This window comes from Anopheles funestus, chromosome 3RL (genome assembly GCF_943734845.2).
Source record: "Anopheles funestus chromosome 3RL, idAnoFuneDA-416_04, whole genome shotgun sequence".
In the NCBI taxonomy this organism is placed as follows: Eukaryota; Metazoa; Arthropoda; class Insecta; order Diptera; family Culicidae; genus Anopheles; species Anopheles funestus.
In genome coordinates, this window is record NC_064599.1 from 18,759,313 (window position 1) to 18,774,942 (window position 15,630).

General features: G+C 42.8%; 1 protein-coding gene across 5 annotated transcripts in view; it reads right to left on the reverse strand.

The window, feature by feature from the left end:
- Positions 1 to 15,630, reverse strand: part of LOC125768600 (Krueppel-like factor luna) — a 271,043-nt gene that overhangs the window by 13,930 nt on the left and 241,483 nt on the right. For all 5 annotated transcript variants that reach the window (XM_049436508.1, XM_049436510.1, XM_049436507.1 and 2 more), the window contains exons 3-4: positions 11,136 to 12,069; positions 10,911 to 11,054 (exon numbers count right to left, since the gene is read on the reverse strand). In XM_049436508.1, the coding sequence (XP_049292465.1) occupies positions 10,911 to 11,054; positions 11,136 to 12,069 (1,078 nt within the window). The remainder of the gene's footprint in view (positions 1 to 10,910; positions 11,055 to 11,135; positions 12,070 to 15,630) is intronic.

Consider the following 15,630-nt stretch of genomic DNA (forward strand, 5'->3'; position numbering starts at 1 on the left):
CCCGGACGAGACTTAGCTCAACTCCATTAACTTCGGATCCCTTCTGGGAGATCGCAAACGGTAGCAGACACACACACACACTGGCGTGCGAGCAAAGGTGAAGGGAAAAAAGTTTCATTAAACAGCTCTATATACAGGGAACGATTTCTCACTATTAATTTCGGTGCAAATGAAGCTCTGGAGTTTGGTGTCCAGTTTCATTACTTCACGGGATGGTGCTCGGTGCAGTTCTTCCTACGGAGCTGGAAGTCCCTGATATACCATTTTCCAAAGGATTCACCAAAACGGTTTACAGTTTCGATTCACTTTTCAAAAGCAATTAAACGGTAAACTTTGACCGCTGGGTAGAGTTATGGATTCGGTTATAAATTATACCGATTCGATTTCGAGCACCACAATTTCGGCAAATTGTGCAAAACACACGAAAAAACTTTAAAAACTCAACTCAACAGCTCGTTAAAGTTTCCATTTTCGCGCCAGCGCAGCAAAACAGACATCAGAAACCAGGAAGCGGACAAAGTGGATCTTGGCTTCCCCCCGGGAGGAAAAAAAAGGAAACGTTCTGACAAATTCCAACCACTGAAACGTCAACCCGCTCAAATCTAATGCTCATCGGAGCTTTTGTGGATCCTGTTTTGTCCCGGCTGAAGTAAAGAACACAAAGCTGAGGAAGCGAATCGGTGGCTCAATTTATCCGATGTTGCGGAGATCCTTCTGCTTAAAATGCTGCAATTTCGTACATAAATTATGATACGCCTGGCAATGTCCGCACGGCGGGTCCCAAAAGGCACACCCACGGTTTGGTCTGTCTTTTGGAGAATTATGATGAAAAGGATCTGTTGGCATTTCGCTTACTTTAGCGCGCTCGGTAGCGGGGTTTGGGGGGACCGGATACGGATCCAAACCTCGCTCACTCCGTTTGCTACCGTTTCTTAAAAGTCACTTCTGTCCTTCTTGCCTTGCAAAAACGGAATAAAAAAAAAACATTCAAAGAACATCCAAAGCAAGCGCTTCCGGACGACATCTCTGGGCAGAATATAAATATTATGAACACGCTCAGCAGGGAAAGCTTTTCTTTTACCCGCCTCCTTCACCCGCGTTGCCATGTTGCAGTGAAAGGTTTTTTCTTCCCTCGAGTCATGACAAAACTAAAACCACGTGGTTCCAAGACGTTGGAACGCGTAAAGTCGATCGGCATCAACCGTGACCGAGGAACGAAAACTACACGAACGCTGGGTGAGTTATGAGTCCGCGTGCTGTTTTAAGGCAATAAAGCAATGTTAGAACATTGCGAGAACTGTTTGAGAATAAATTTTTAACACAAAAGCTTTAAACTAGACCAGCAATTGGGGTTTAACATTTTGAATTGGAAGAAAGCCCCTTTTGGTATGCAATTTGCGTTACATGAACATGTCAAGAAAGGATAGAAGTTAGCTTTCATTATTAATTTTCTTAATGAAAAGAGAAGAAGGATTAATAGATAATAATATTATAGCTGTTTTTTTCCAGAAAATTGGAAAACTTGCTCACTTTGTATAGATCGAAAGAAAAATCCATAATTTATTTGAAAACTGATATTCAGAAAAAAATAATCATCAGCAAAAGATTATTTACTCCACTCAACTCTCCCTCTCCATCATGCTAGTAAATATTACCATTAACTTGAAATAGCAGCATTACTTCCTTATCGACTCAAGTCATCTTCCTTTGAAGATTATCCTTTACGTAAAGTCGATGGAAAATGACACCGAGATGTGGCTTTCCGGAGATGCATCCACTGCTCATTGCTTTCGTGCGGCAGGAACTTGGTACTGCTTTGGCATCCGCTTACAAACCGGCACCGTAAGCGGAGCAGCTTCCGATGAAAAGTGCAGGCAAAGTAACGCCATCAGACAGCACAGCCCAGCGGCACTAGCACTGCCAGCGAACGTCTTCATGCCCACAGCAGTGCTGGGACGTTCCATGCCAAAGGCTAAGAAACATCCCAAAAACTCTACGGGTTGGCCACCGAAGGAAGAAAGCTGACAGAAAGCCGGCATTTGCTCCATTTTCCTCTGTTCGGGTGGTTCGGTACTGTAGAAGCAGCTGCACCGGACAGGCGAGTGGGTAAAAGTTTCCGTGTCGTATCTCCTGACAGCATCGGTAAATCTCCTTAGAGTCTTGCCTGCTTTTGTCACCATCATTAATCGAGTTGGCGAGTTGGGGCCATACCAAGGGTGAACCAACCCGGTCCTGGTCGATTCCCCACCCCTGGGGAATGGGCTAATCTCTTCTTTATGGTGCTGTTTTCCGTTCGTAATCCTTTCGTAACTGGGCAGCGTAGGACAGCTGCCCCGGTCAAGCCGGGCGACCGTCTTTTGTAAGTCATTTACTCGCGCGACACGATGGTAAAGGGAAATTTGATGTTTGAATTTTTGTTTTTCCCCGCCTGGCCTGGATGGTTTTTAAGATGGAAGCGTGATGGCAACGTGCGAAGAAAAGCCGACCTCTTTTTCTCAGCGAATTTTCCCGTTGGGTGTTTGGGGTGAAATTATGCTTGAATTTAAATTCATTGAGAAAATTAGCAAACGAACGTTTAAGCTACTAACGCGAAGAAATCAGAAGGAAAGACTTCCTACCGGGGTTTAAAAGGAAAAAAAAGAATTCGTCTTGTGCGTCACTTTAAACAGTTTGAGGTAAAATCCTTTGATGGAGTGAAATATATTTCTACCCTTTTCGCTCTTAAATCATTGCGCTATCGATTGATAACACGCTTCACGAAACACCATTGAAAGGATAATTACTAATTAATTTTTAATTAACATACAACTCAGCAGAAAGCGCTGGAGCGTGCAAAGAAAAAAAAACGGGTACCGTGCGAAGAGACTACCCACACTGCCAAAGCAAAAAGGCACCCAAAGACCTTCAGGAAGGAAAAACCCGACCCATCCGATGAATTGAGTACGTATTGGTGGAGTAGTTGAAGTACACCGTAACCCGTATCGCACCGAAACCCATCTTACGAGAGGCCACTTTTGACGTCATGCTTTACGTTTTTGCTTGCTTGTTTTTTCTTTCTTCCTTCGAGTGCTTAAACGAAGGTCCTAACCTGGCCACACTTGAAAAAAAAGAAAAAAAGAGAAAAAAAGAATACTATCACGCAACACAAATCAGAAGAATGATCACTTCACTTCGTTCCGGTTGCTTAACCGGTGTAGAGGAAATCGGCGTTTTAATCGCTAATTGAAATCCTGCCCCTTTTGTATGCCTTCAGACACTCCAGAATTGGTGGAATCTGTTGCACAGTGGGAATAATGGAGAGCATAAAATGAGTTTGTTATTTCTTTAATTTATTCCCATTTTACTATATGATGAATTATTTTAACCTTTGTTGTAAAAATAGCGAACAATGTTAGGCACGATCAATAGCTTAATTTTGAATTTCTGACTAATGATCCCGTTTTCTCCTACTATGCACCAAATGAGTTTGGCGATCAATTAGTGTGCCGTGTAATGGTTGCTTTCTTTCTATACTTCTCACCCCATTACTTCCCTTTGTGTGGAATAAGATATTTGGAATCGTTCTTTTTTTGTTGTTGTTTGTTCTCGTTTTTGGACAAAATTGAACGATCAATGGCTGCCAGCTTTTGGGGCGCTAGAATGCCACTGATTGCGTTGCCCAACTTAAAGGTAAAATGGACCGATAAGAAACCACCACCAATGCTGGCGCCCATTTTACAGCGTAAATCCTTCTGCAGTCAAGAGCACCGGGAAAACTCCGAGTAACGGTGCTTCTTCCTTTCGAGGCTCGACTCCTTCACCCCCAACCCCGGGGGTTGGTTCATGCTCGGGACACATCGGACGGGAAATTGTGCCGGGCTCTATGCCATGGTTTCGGTTTGCAAATGTTAGGAATGGCACGAAATGGAATGGAATGGCACGGAATGGAATGGAATATGAAAAGCATTCCGGTCTCGGGGTTCGTCGTTTCGTTCCCTACCGTGACGGTATCTTACCACCGTCCAATTCGGGCGTTCCAATTCCTCTCGCAAGAAGTGTGCACGAAGGAAATCTGCCCTTTGCTCTTTGCTGTTGGTATGGCTGCTGCTGCTACTGCCGTTGGTGCTTCTAATGAAAAATTCAAAATATTCTATCCCAAACTTTCTGCTGCTGAACGTTGGTGTGTGTGTTAGCCAGACCGAGGCTTTTCGCGCACCATTGCACACCGAACAGAGGTGGTCCAATTTTTTTTTGCGGGTCTGTTGTTGCGATGATGTTATGGAAGGCACAGACCAAACGGTAAGGTGATTCCTAGCCTCCAGGACCTCCTGACCAGATGGGTGGTTTTTGGGTGAGCCGAGGCCGAGAATGTAACCTGAGCGTAAAGACCAAATTGGGACTTCAAACGCAGGTATATGTGAGTTTGCTTGGGTGGGTGTGTTTTTTTTTGTTCTTTCCTTCACGGCAACAGCACATGGAAGGATGTTTGTGCAATGGAAAAAGTACAGAAGAATGATAAAATTTCACCAACAAAATGCTGAGTGAAAATTGCAACAATCTGTTTCAGCGTGTTTCATCAGCAATCAAGTCATCAAGGTAGAAGCAACTCCGGTTACATGGTGAAAATGAGTAAGAATTAAACGTTGAAGTGAGAAATTTAAAATAAATTCATTTTTAATTCCTCATCCACACTGCTTTTCAATTTGAAGAAGTAGTAATGCTCTAAAATACTTGTCATTGCTTAACTGAAATGTTTTATATTTTAAGTTTTCTCTACTTTATTTAATTTGATTTTCAATATTTTTCGTTTCTGATTTATTTTTGTATAAATCGGATGATTGTGCTAAGCATTTCATTTAGTACTAATCCTAAAGTACTTAATTCTTCGTTTACCCAACAAATCACTTATTCTAAGGTATTGTAATCATAAAATTTTAGTTCGTTTTAAGAGTTTAGAATTCCTCTAGAAGTAAGAAGTACCTTATTCCATTGATACCTATCCCAATTGCTGCATTAAAATTTGTTTAAAAAAATACGGAAATGTTTATAACAAGTAGACCAACATCTTCAATAGTTTGATTTTCTTTTAGTTGTGAAGTTGAACCAATTTTGACGAATTTTGAAAAAATCAGAAAATTATAAGGGTAGGGTTCTTTAAATTTGAAAATGTCTGCATATTTGCAGTTCAATTTCCTAAACAAAGATGGTGCCTTCCTGAGAAGAAAAAGTCGTAACGAGGACTTTCAAAATTACATTTTATCTACAAAAACAATTTGTTTTTTTTTCACTATAATGGCTATAAATAATCCCTTTAACTTTCACCTGTGTGGTTGAAATGGCATTCTAAATATATGTACATTAAGCATTGTTCTTTTCGGTTCACGCTTTTTTTTATAATCTTTATGTATTTATTTCCCATGCAATTAGTATCGACAAACAGTCTCCCAGTATCGACTTATGATCTCTTGTTGTACAGCACAGAAAAGCTTTTTCTCCACATACACACACATCTGCTCATTATCCTTCACTGCCCACTAGGTTAGGCGTGCCTGGTTGTGCACAAGAAATATGTCTGACCATTTAAGTACTCCCGCTCGACCTTTCCTTTACTTTCCCTTTCATCTCATCCTTCCTTTGCTACCACTGCCACTATTCCTTCACGATCCTATTTCTCTCCCACACACAAACACACACGTACACTATATCATCATCTGAAAGCCGTCCGAAGGAAAATATGTTTCCCTCCGGGCTGTAAATGGCATTTTATGTTTTATGTTTAAACATTTCTGAGGTTAAATTGTTTCTGCGGTTCTGTGCGGTCCCTTACTCATCGTGCTCCGGGTCCTGACTGGGTTCGCGGTCTGGGTTGGTGAATTTTAACCAAACTTCCACCATTATTGCACCAGTGCTCTCGATTAGCACAGGAGCATACTACGCAGGAGGTGGAACTTTGAGTTGGCCGAATCGCGAACCCCCTTGCGCCATTTGACGCCCGCTTATATTAGTACTGCCGGCTTACCCCTTGTGTAAGTCGGTGTAAGTAAAGGGACTGCCTTGCCAAGCGGATGGGATTTTTACCGCGCAAAACCGGTTTCGTCGGTCGTATTTCTTTACCATGACCCCCTCCCACCCCCTTTATTTTCCTACCACCATTTGCTTCCCTGTCTGTGATGTTTAATTTTTCCAACGGCCTCCAGAATGTTTCGCCCCCGTGTCGAACGAATGCTTTTGGGGCTGTAGAACCGCGTCCGAGTTTTTTTGTCTCCCGCCACACACACACAAAACCCAAAATGATGATACACTTCCCTCGGTGGAAAAGCATGCATTGTACGCGGCACAGTGAAAACATGTTACCACATAAAATATGATTTTAATAAGCTTCCACGCGAAATGCGAAACACGATGAACTACTGCTGCTGGACGCGTAACTGGGGCATGCCAGCTCCGTCTTACCCGGGCGCGCTTGCTTTCTTACTTATTTACTTTACGTTTCATTTCACCAACTGTACGCTGCTCTTTCAAACCGTGCAGCGGTTCGGACATTTTTCATTCACCATCTACCGCAGCCGGAAAATAAAAGTCCGTTGAACGGTGAGGGAGATGGAATTTATTGAAAATCTTGCTCAAGAATGTAAAGCGTCCCACGTGGTTGTTGGTGTTGGGCTGCGACGACCAAAATAACTCACCGTTAGTAATTTGCTTCACGGTGTTTCATATCAAGTTGCGAGGCAGGGTGAGCTTTCCCTTGCGGGGCGGGAGTTATTTTTCTTTTCCGCTATTAGCAACAGACAAAGTGGTTAAACGTGTGAGATTATGGTTGTTTCCATTCGTTTTTCCAATGAGTGTAAAGGGGCTGATAAATCAGTTGCTCATATAATTCAAACGAAGCTAAAGAGATGTTTTACTCAATTTTCCCAATGTGATACAAATTTTGTATATAAATTCTTGACGTTTGATGTAGAGTAAAAACATGAAAACTTGCTTAAATTAAAAAATACTGACGGACTAATTTATGATTTCTTTATACACTTGTTCTGGAGTTGTGAATCTCCTTGCGATTTTCCATTCTAAAGTATGATCTTACATATAAAAAGCAACCTCCCAACACCCCTAATTTTAAGAAATGGAAAAAAAATCTTTTAAAAATTCCTCTCTTTAAAATTTTGTTCCACTAACCACCCTATTTCGCACCGTGTATCCTCGCTCTGTGAAGTGTTTTGAAGCAAAATAACCTCTACTTTAAAACCCTTCACAAACTGGGCGAGACATTTCTGCCTCCTTCTGGCATCCTCGACCCGTCCACTTTCGTTCCCACCCATGATGTTCGCCTAAAAGCGCAAACCCTTGAAGAACTTTACGAGGATAATTATCGTTGTTTTCCTTGCACGCCCCCTTTCGAACCCGAAACCCGTCCTGGACCATGGGGCTTTTTGGTACGCTTATCGCTCCGAAGTGGATACACTTCACTTTAAACAACTCGGTTTGCCCTTGTCGTTTCGGGCAAGCGGCTTTTTCAATCCTTCCATCCATCGCCACCAAAACCCCTCCAAACTCCTGTTCCACCTCTGGCCGGTCGGAAGCATATGGCCTACGATTACGTGCGTTCCATTTTCCATTCCCTGGGCCAGGCGTAACTACGTCCCAGATCCCAGACCCATTTCGGTACGGCACGCCTCAATGGAGGCCGAAACCGTTAACAGTTGCCAGTTTTTTGTGTGTGTTTATGTGTTGTTGTGGATGTGTGTGGAAGAACACTCCACAAGCATCAGCCCGGTACGTACAAGCGTCAAACGTACAACGGAACCGGTTGAACCTATCCGCCACGGGAAAAGCAGAAACACTAAACTTCTTGATGGTGGTAAAAGCGTACAGTGGAAATGCTGGGGAGCTGGGTACCGCTCAAGTGGGCTTCCCCGACAAAGTGATGTTCCATAAGAGTGATTTAGAGATAAGGCACGAGTCAAAAATTATTAGGATAAATATTTTGCTCCTTTTGCGCTTGTTGTGCGCCTGTTTAATGTGTGTGTGTGTGAGTTTGTAAGTGAGCTCAATAGGGTTCCTACTTCTGATGCCATTCTAAAGGAAAGGAACGATGCTGCTAATCACTCCCAGCGGAACCCCGTGGGGAAAAATATTTCGCTCGCCTTTTTTTTGGTTTGGTTCTCTCCATTCCCTCCGTGATGGCTTTGGTTCGTTTTGAGTGTCCTCTTTTCTGTGGCACTGAGTGAACCACCCATTAACCCAGAGATACGAACGAGAACGAGGATTAAACAGAAATTATCATTTAACGGCATTTAGGGGACCCATTATTCAGCCACACCAGACACGTACCGTGGCGTACCCGGGGTTCGTCGCTTGTGGATTTTCTTTTGAATCGTTCTGTCTTAGGGTGGCGGCTAGAGATCTAGAGATGGTGTGACGCTGGTACGTGCTTACGAAGATATCTATGATGGAATGGTGTCATTTATGTATTTGAAGGGATGGAACGGATCCACTGCTTCCGGTCGACTGAAGTGTTTGCGAAAATTATTCCCACGGTTGATAACATCATTATTGGACAACATACGCTTTAATACCGTTCAAATGTATCAGGGGGTGGACATTCCTAAAATCTGTAACTGTGTGTACCATTTCGGAGAAGATGATAGCTTTTCCTTCTTTATCAAACCCGCTTACATTCTGCAAGTGTATCAGCATAAAAAATTCACACGAAACCTTTCTCGTAACTATAAAGCTGCATCCTTAAGCAGTTGTTTCGATGTTGTCGGTAAATTTATTTGTTCCCAAGCAGGTCTCACCTTGCGCCGCAAGACGAAACAAAGAAAGCTGTAATATTATTAAGACGGTGTACCGGTGTCTGTCCTGTTTGGAGGGACGGTACAACTACCAACAAACGCTGGCAGCTCATTCTCTCGGGGTCAATTTTCCCTTTTCCGAAAAGGATAATAAATTGCAAAAGGACTAAATAAAGACCGGAACCGGAACGCTTCGAAATGCGAAGCGGGAAACTAAGGAGGGGCTTGCCGGTTCTTATGGTTCGTGTTATATTTGCAAAACTGCAACTCCGGGGTAGCTATTTTTCTCCGGTAAGCAGTGTTGTTCGATCGTTTGCTTCCATCGCACTGGAGAAGATTTTGATTGAAAGACCGACCCGACGCCAACGTTAGCCAACCAACCGTGTTCACATCGATGATGAACTGACGAAACTTTTCGTCGTACCTTTGCTTCATCACCGTGCCGAACTGGCGTAAAAAGTTAATCCGGAAGCAAGCGAATGAAGCACTCTGCATACACACGAGCCGTATCTTCGGTGGCTATGGACGGGAGGAGCCTGCTCCTGGAAAGTTGTTCGGTAAATTAGTGAACCAGGTCACATAAAACGTGTCCCTGAGTGGTGGTGGATAGTCTTGGCACAAAATGCCCCACAAACACACGCACACGCTCACTGTTCATAGTCGGAAAAGTTGAGCTAATTTATTCCAGCTTCAAATCAACTTTCCCGGGGCCAGTTTTGGGGTGCGTTGGAAAAGGACTTGGTCTTTTTTGCCCTTTGCCCTTTCACCAAACATCCCCCTAATGCCCCCACCGAAACGGATGCAGAATGTTTCTCAATCCGGAAGCATAAATAAGTGGATCCCGTTGACCGCATTCATTGGTTCAACAGGAGAAAGCAAAAGTGGGAAGGGAGGAAAAAAAGCCTTCAAACCACCCACGCACACGCACATTCGCATTGAGCTCGTGTAAGGTGGTAGCTTAAAGGGAAAACTTTGTCAACAGCAAGCGGCAATAAGATTGATTTGAATAATTAAATCATGGTGCCTGTAATAAATACCACCGGTTGGTCGAATCCGGTTGTGTCTTTCGGTAAAGGCGTGCCTTCCCTCGACCGATGCTTCGTTCGGCTAGACTGATGGCAACGACTCCAAGAAGAGCGCTTCTTCATCGACAAAACCAACAAGCGGTGGTGGACGCTAAGTTTTGCCTTTGAATATGAATCATTGATTAGCGGGTATATGCTCCGGTTTAAGATGCAATGGGACGAGAATATCCAATGTTTTTGGTCGTGGATCGCGTACATGAGCGATCGGGCGAAGCGTTCACGTGATACTTTAGCAACGATGTGCTCCTAATTTAATTGCCTTCTGCGTGCGGCTAAAACAAAGGGATAAAAGATGCTTCGATGATAAAGTTGTGTTGCGTTTCGTGCGTAATGTGATTTACGTTCGGTAGGATTTTTGTATGAGATTGGTTTAATAATTTACTTCGTGGAAGGCGCAGCACAGTGTATATAATGTTATACGATTTATCCTCAGCCAAATCAACTGGTTTTTGCAATTAAAGATTTTTGATTATTTGCTATATTTTCTTTGGCAGCATTTGGTCAACACCAATTTTCTTGAAATTTCAGACCAAGATCCGATCTTTCCTTAAAAAAAGAGAGATATTTATGCATTCAATACGGAATTGCTTTCTTCTCACGTTGGTGACAATAAATTGACTACATATTGATCCCGCCTTTCAGGATTATTTCGAAATGCTCTAGTCAAACGCAGATTGTGATTCGGAAAATATTTTCAGCGCCGAAATAAAAATTGATTTCACCATTTCAACATTTCAAGAAATCGTCGCATGCATCATTTGGTTTGGGCAACTTAATTTTCATTCATTCGAATACCAGAAGACATCTTCCAAACACAAATGTTGCAATTATATATGTGTGACTATATCCTTAATTTTGCTTCAAATAATAGTTTTTTGGGAGAGTCAAGAAATTGATTATTTCTTTTCTATCCGGAATTGAGCTTGAAGATGTCTGACATGCCCAATCTATAGAGTCTAGCAAGATGTACTGAAGTAGTAGTCAATGTAGATAATAAACATTGATGAATATTGAATACAGTTTAACATCAGAGTCCTACATCAACACTTACCTGTATGCGTTCGCTGGTGCGCCTTCAGATGGGAGCTTTTCGTGTAAACCTTTTTGCAGCCGAGAAATTGACACTTGTGTATCCTTCGTTTCGCATCCGGACTGTGATCCTGTTGCCGGTGGTGATGTTTCGAGCTTGGTTGTGCTGCAGGAAGATGATATGATATGATAGAAATTTATTAATGTTTCCTTCCATTCATTAGAGCAGCGTCTTCTCTTATCGTACCTGTTACATTTGGTGAGGCGGATGAGTTACGGTGCGCAATAGCCGCATGCAGCTGAGGACTGACCTGTATCACACGCGTGACTCCCGTCACAACATTCTTCCCATTCGCACCGGCCACCCCGGTCGTCAACCGTACCACGTGTGGACCGGCCGAAACGCGCAGTATCTGACCACCCTGCCGATCGAGCAGTGCAATCTCGGACGCAGGTTCCTTCTTGATCGTGGTCAGCGTTGTTGCGCTCGTTAAGCTGTTACCAGTGTTGGAGGTGTTGGTGGTACCGCTGCTACCGGTCGTCGTGGAGGTGTTCGAGTTGTCCTTGCTGAGATGTGACTCGGGCGATGAGGGTGGCGTTAGCGTCGGTAGCAGATCGTTCGCATTGCTGGTCGTTCGCGCTACGAGCCGCAGCTCGATCCCGCTCGCCTGACGATGATGGCTGTGATGAAGACTGTGGTGACTGCTGGTATGATGATGGTGATGATGGTGATGATGATTACTGCTACCTCGATTCGCTAGTTCCGTGGTGGGATTTGCTCGGTTCGCCGCACTGCTATACTTGTCGCTTCGCTCATCTTGACTGTCAGATTCGGGATCTTCGTCCGGATCGTCGATCGGTTCTTTTTTCACCATTACCGCACAACTGAGCAGACTGGTACCTCCACTTTGCCACGGGTTCCCAGCGGATGAGGGTGGTAACAATCCATCGGAGGAGGAGGACGATGAGGAGGATGAGGACGATGATGATTCGGATCGTGAGTCCGATGCACGATCGTTCAGGTTGAGCTCGTCGAAACAGTACGGTTCTACCTCAACCTTCCACGACCCGGGTAGTGACACGGGTGCCGCAAACAGGTCCCAGGGTGTGTCGGTTGGAAGTTTTTTATATTTCTGCAACTTCGGTTCATCCTTCAGGTATCGCTCCATTTCGTAGCAGGTCTGTGGGTGGCAAGAGAAAGGCGAAAAAAATATGTTAAAATGTACAAATCAAACCTTGGAAGTCATTGTCAAGCAGACATGTCATTGCACGTTGTAGTGAGGTTAGTAGCGAATTGCTGTGCGAACTATATTGCATCGTATGCTTGGTAACTATTTGATGAATTCCAAAAATCGTTCGCTCAAAGATGGATATAGGGAAGGAGATGTTGGGCCGCGGGCACAACACGCAAACAGTAAATGAAAATACTTTCTGAATAAAACTTTGCTTATCGTGCATGGCATGGAGTATATCGCATGGACACACAGACACCGAAACGCTAGTTAGGAAAACGGGTACCGTTTGACGAGATGATTCACATTCCAATGCAACTTAGGTTGGTGCTATCATTTTACCATATCATTGTAGGATGTGTTTGAAAATTGAAACCACCCTTCCATACCGTTCTATTCCTTCCCTTTTTCTGCAGTACACTTTACGCAAAACGGAGGACATATCAAATGATTCTCGATGTAATCGTATGTCGGTGTTCGAGAAACTTTCGGAAACGCGTTGAGTAAAATAAAAATAAATGTTAGCATTTCCCGGTGCCGTGTAGCTTTTCAATTTTTTTTCGATAAGAAGAAGAATTCTCTTTACACGCTTTATTCTTCATCCTCTGCTGCGTTGGAAATCAAAAATGTGAAAATCCTGAAAGTTTCATCCTTTGCTGTCTGCAGTGGAGCATGGAGTTTCAGGAAAATCAGCTAGCTTTTCTTGTGCCACTGCCGTGTGGCTCGTGTACCGAATAGAGTGGGTGAAACTTTTCCGCTTTTCATCACATCACACTTTCTCACGAACGGTACGTAGCAGCACCAGCAAGCAGCAAGTGTGAGACGTGCTTGAGTTTCCGTGTTTTGGGACGGAATTCGTTTGCTCAAGTGTTTTTTCCTGGTGAGTACACGAAATACGAGACGCTCACAGTGTGGTGTAATAAATAGGTTCTGGCTTTCCCGCCGACGAAACGAAGAATGAAACAATAAAAACAAAGCAAATCGAATGGAAAATAAGTACATGGCAACGAAGATATCGGGCTGTGCGCGTGTCAACTGTAATGGATATATTTATTTATTTCCCCAGTACATCCAGCTTTTGAGTGAGCTTTAGTTATGATTTTTTTTGTTGGTTATTTTCCCCCTCTATTGTAGGTGCAGGAAAGTCACTAAAGCGAAAAATGTTTTCCACGGCCACCATTACTACCTACAGCAAGCTCACTGCAGTGGCCAGCTAACAAACAACGTTAGTCGGTAAGTCGCTGCCTGCCCAGGGAAAAGAACGAGCCGTAGAAACAAAAACAAAACCTGCGGCACTGCGCAACAGGGTGATTGTTGTGGATTTTCTTACCAAGGGGAAAAAGCATTCCCTTCAACTTCAAGGAAAAACAATATCAAAATTAAAAACAAGATATGAATACAATTTATACAGGCGGCAAAACGTTTGGCGGATGTAACGAATATGCCGGAAACCGGAAACGGAGGAAATAAAGGCCACGGTTAAACACCGAAAAGTGCTGCAGGCGAAACATCCCACCGGAACCGGGAAGTACAAGAAACGCAAAAAAAAGTACGTACGCAAGAGCATGCAAGGCAGTTTGTGCTTGTGTCCGTAGGTGTGTGTGTGTGTGTGCTACGTTCCCGGAGCGGAGGAAAATCTGTAAACTTCTTAATTACGAAATACTTTTTACTTAAGCATGCCCAAGCGTCCTCCTGTTGGGGCATACGTTTCGTGACGTTCTTTTTTGACGCAACATTCCCATGTCGGATTTCTGTTTTTTTTTTTTCGTTTCGTTTTTGTCTAACGGAAGGAATCAACCAAGGGGAAGGGAAAATTTTGTGTACGCATTTCGTGTGAAATGCGGGTGCCTTTACGAAAGGTTGTTTTTTCTCCATCTCGTTTCCCTGTTCGCTTTGGGGTTTTCTCTTTTTTCTCTTCGGTTGCGTACGAAACATTCGGAAGCTGAACAATAAAACTTTGACTCTGGTACAAAATCCATCCATCCGATCCTGGTCACGGCACCAGGCATATTTATTATCTCTTTCGCTCCGTCTTGCGATCGTACGGTCTCATAATCTGACTCAGAAGTACGCAGGAATTATGTATATTTAAATTTATTTAATGGGAAAATTTACGTTTAATAAAATCTTCCACCCAGTCTTCTCAATCTTTCCGCTTTTTTTTGTTTGTAGAAAAGCACCTTAAGCGTCAAAAGTGTTCCAGCAGTTTGACAGTTGACATTTTTGTAAAGCGAGGCTTACGGAATGTGTGCGTCTATGTGGAGGACCGGGTGAAGATTTGTTCCGTTTCGTCAAATCGTGCGGTAAGCGAGCTTTGGTTGCCATTAAAAGGAAGAAAGAAAAAAAATCTCCAAAAAACAAAGGTACGAACCGTGTACCGGTAAATGAAGCGATTGTTAAGGAGTGTGAAAATTATTCACCAACTTACAGCAAAGTTGAAACGACACGATGGGAAGCCAACAATGAACAAGCAGTGGCGAGACAGAAGGGGCATGATTTCTGAGGCCGGTTTTTTGGCGTGCTATTTAGTAGCATGGGGATTATTTGCGGTTGAATGCATTTGATTTGAATTCTTTGTTTTACGGGATTTTGCTTCGATAGAGGATTTAAGATCGGCATGTTTGGATGTTTATTAATTTAGGAATTCTTTCGTAAGCCGCTAGTTGCAACATGTACGCTTTTGGAGATTTGATAGCTTGAAACTTTTTTGGAAAAATTGATTTTTTTTTTCAAATGAAGATATAGCCAAACAATATTAATATTTTTTTTAATGTTTTGCTTTCAAAACAGATTAGTAGATTTAAAAGAAATGATACTCAAAAAAAATTATAATATATAATAATAAACAAACACTAAATCTTTGTCAATATGGAAAATGTTTGAATGTTTACTAGAAATTAGAAGAAAAATAAAATATCTCCCAAATCACGACAAACGATACTAGTTATTGATAATCAATTGAGCCGATTTTACTGTCCAAAAGTTAATTTTCAATGGGATTTTAAAGGGATGATTTAACACATGACCACCAGGGCAGTTTGATGACACACAGATTAATTTATTATTTATCGGAACAAGTTCAACAGCAAAAAGGAATACCATAGAAAGCGCACAATGCTTAAGGATGGGTTTAAATAAGAATTTATGCTTTCCTTTCCCAATGCTTTTTTGGTTTGTAAATAGCGAACAAACTTTACCGATGCGTCCATAGAAAGCTACCCCTTCTCATATCGAAATAAAGAAGCAGAACCGGTAACGGAACGAAAGCCCCACTTGGTTTCGGTCTGACGCCAAGTGCCGCACCAAACCGGTACCGGTTCTACCGTCGGAAATAAGCCAATAAATCGCTCCTCCATTTCACGAAGGACAGTTATGAAAGTGTGGAAAACATTCCTTACGAACAGGGAAATTATACCTTTTCCCGTCACGTTGTCGATATTTTCCTTATGCTGTGAAAGAAATGGCTTTTCTCCAGGGGTTTTTTTTGTTGAAATGTCATCGCACTGGGGC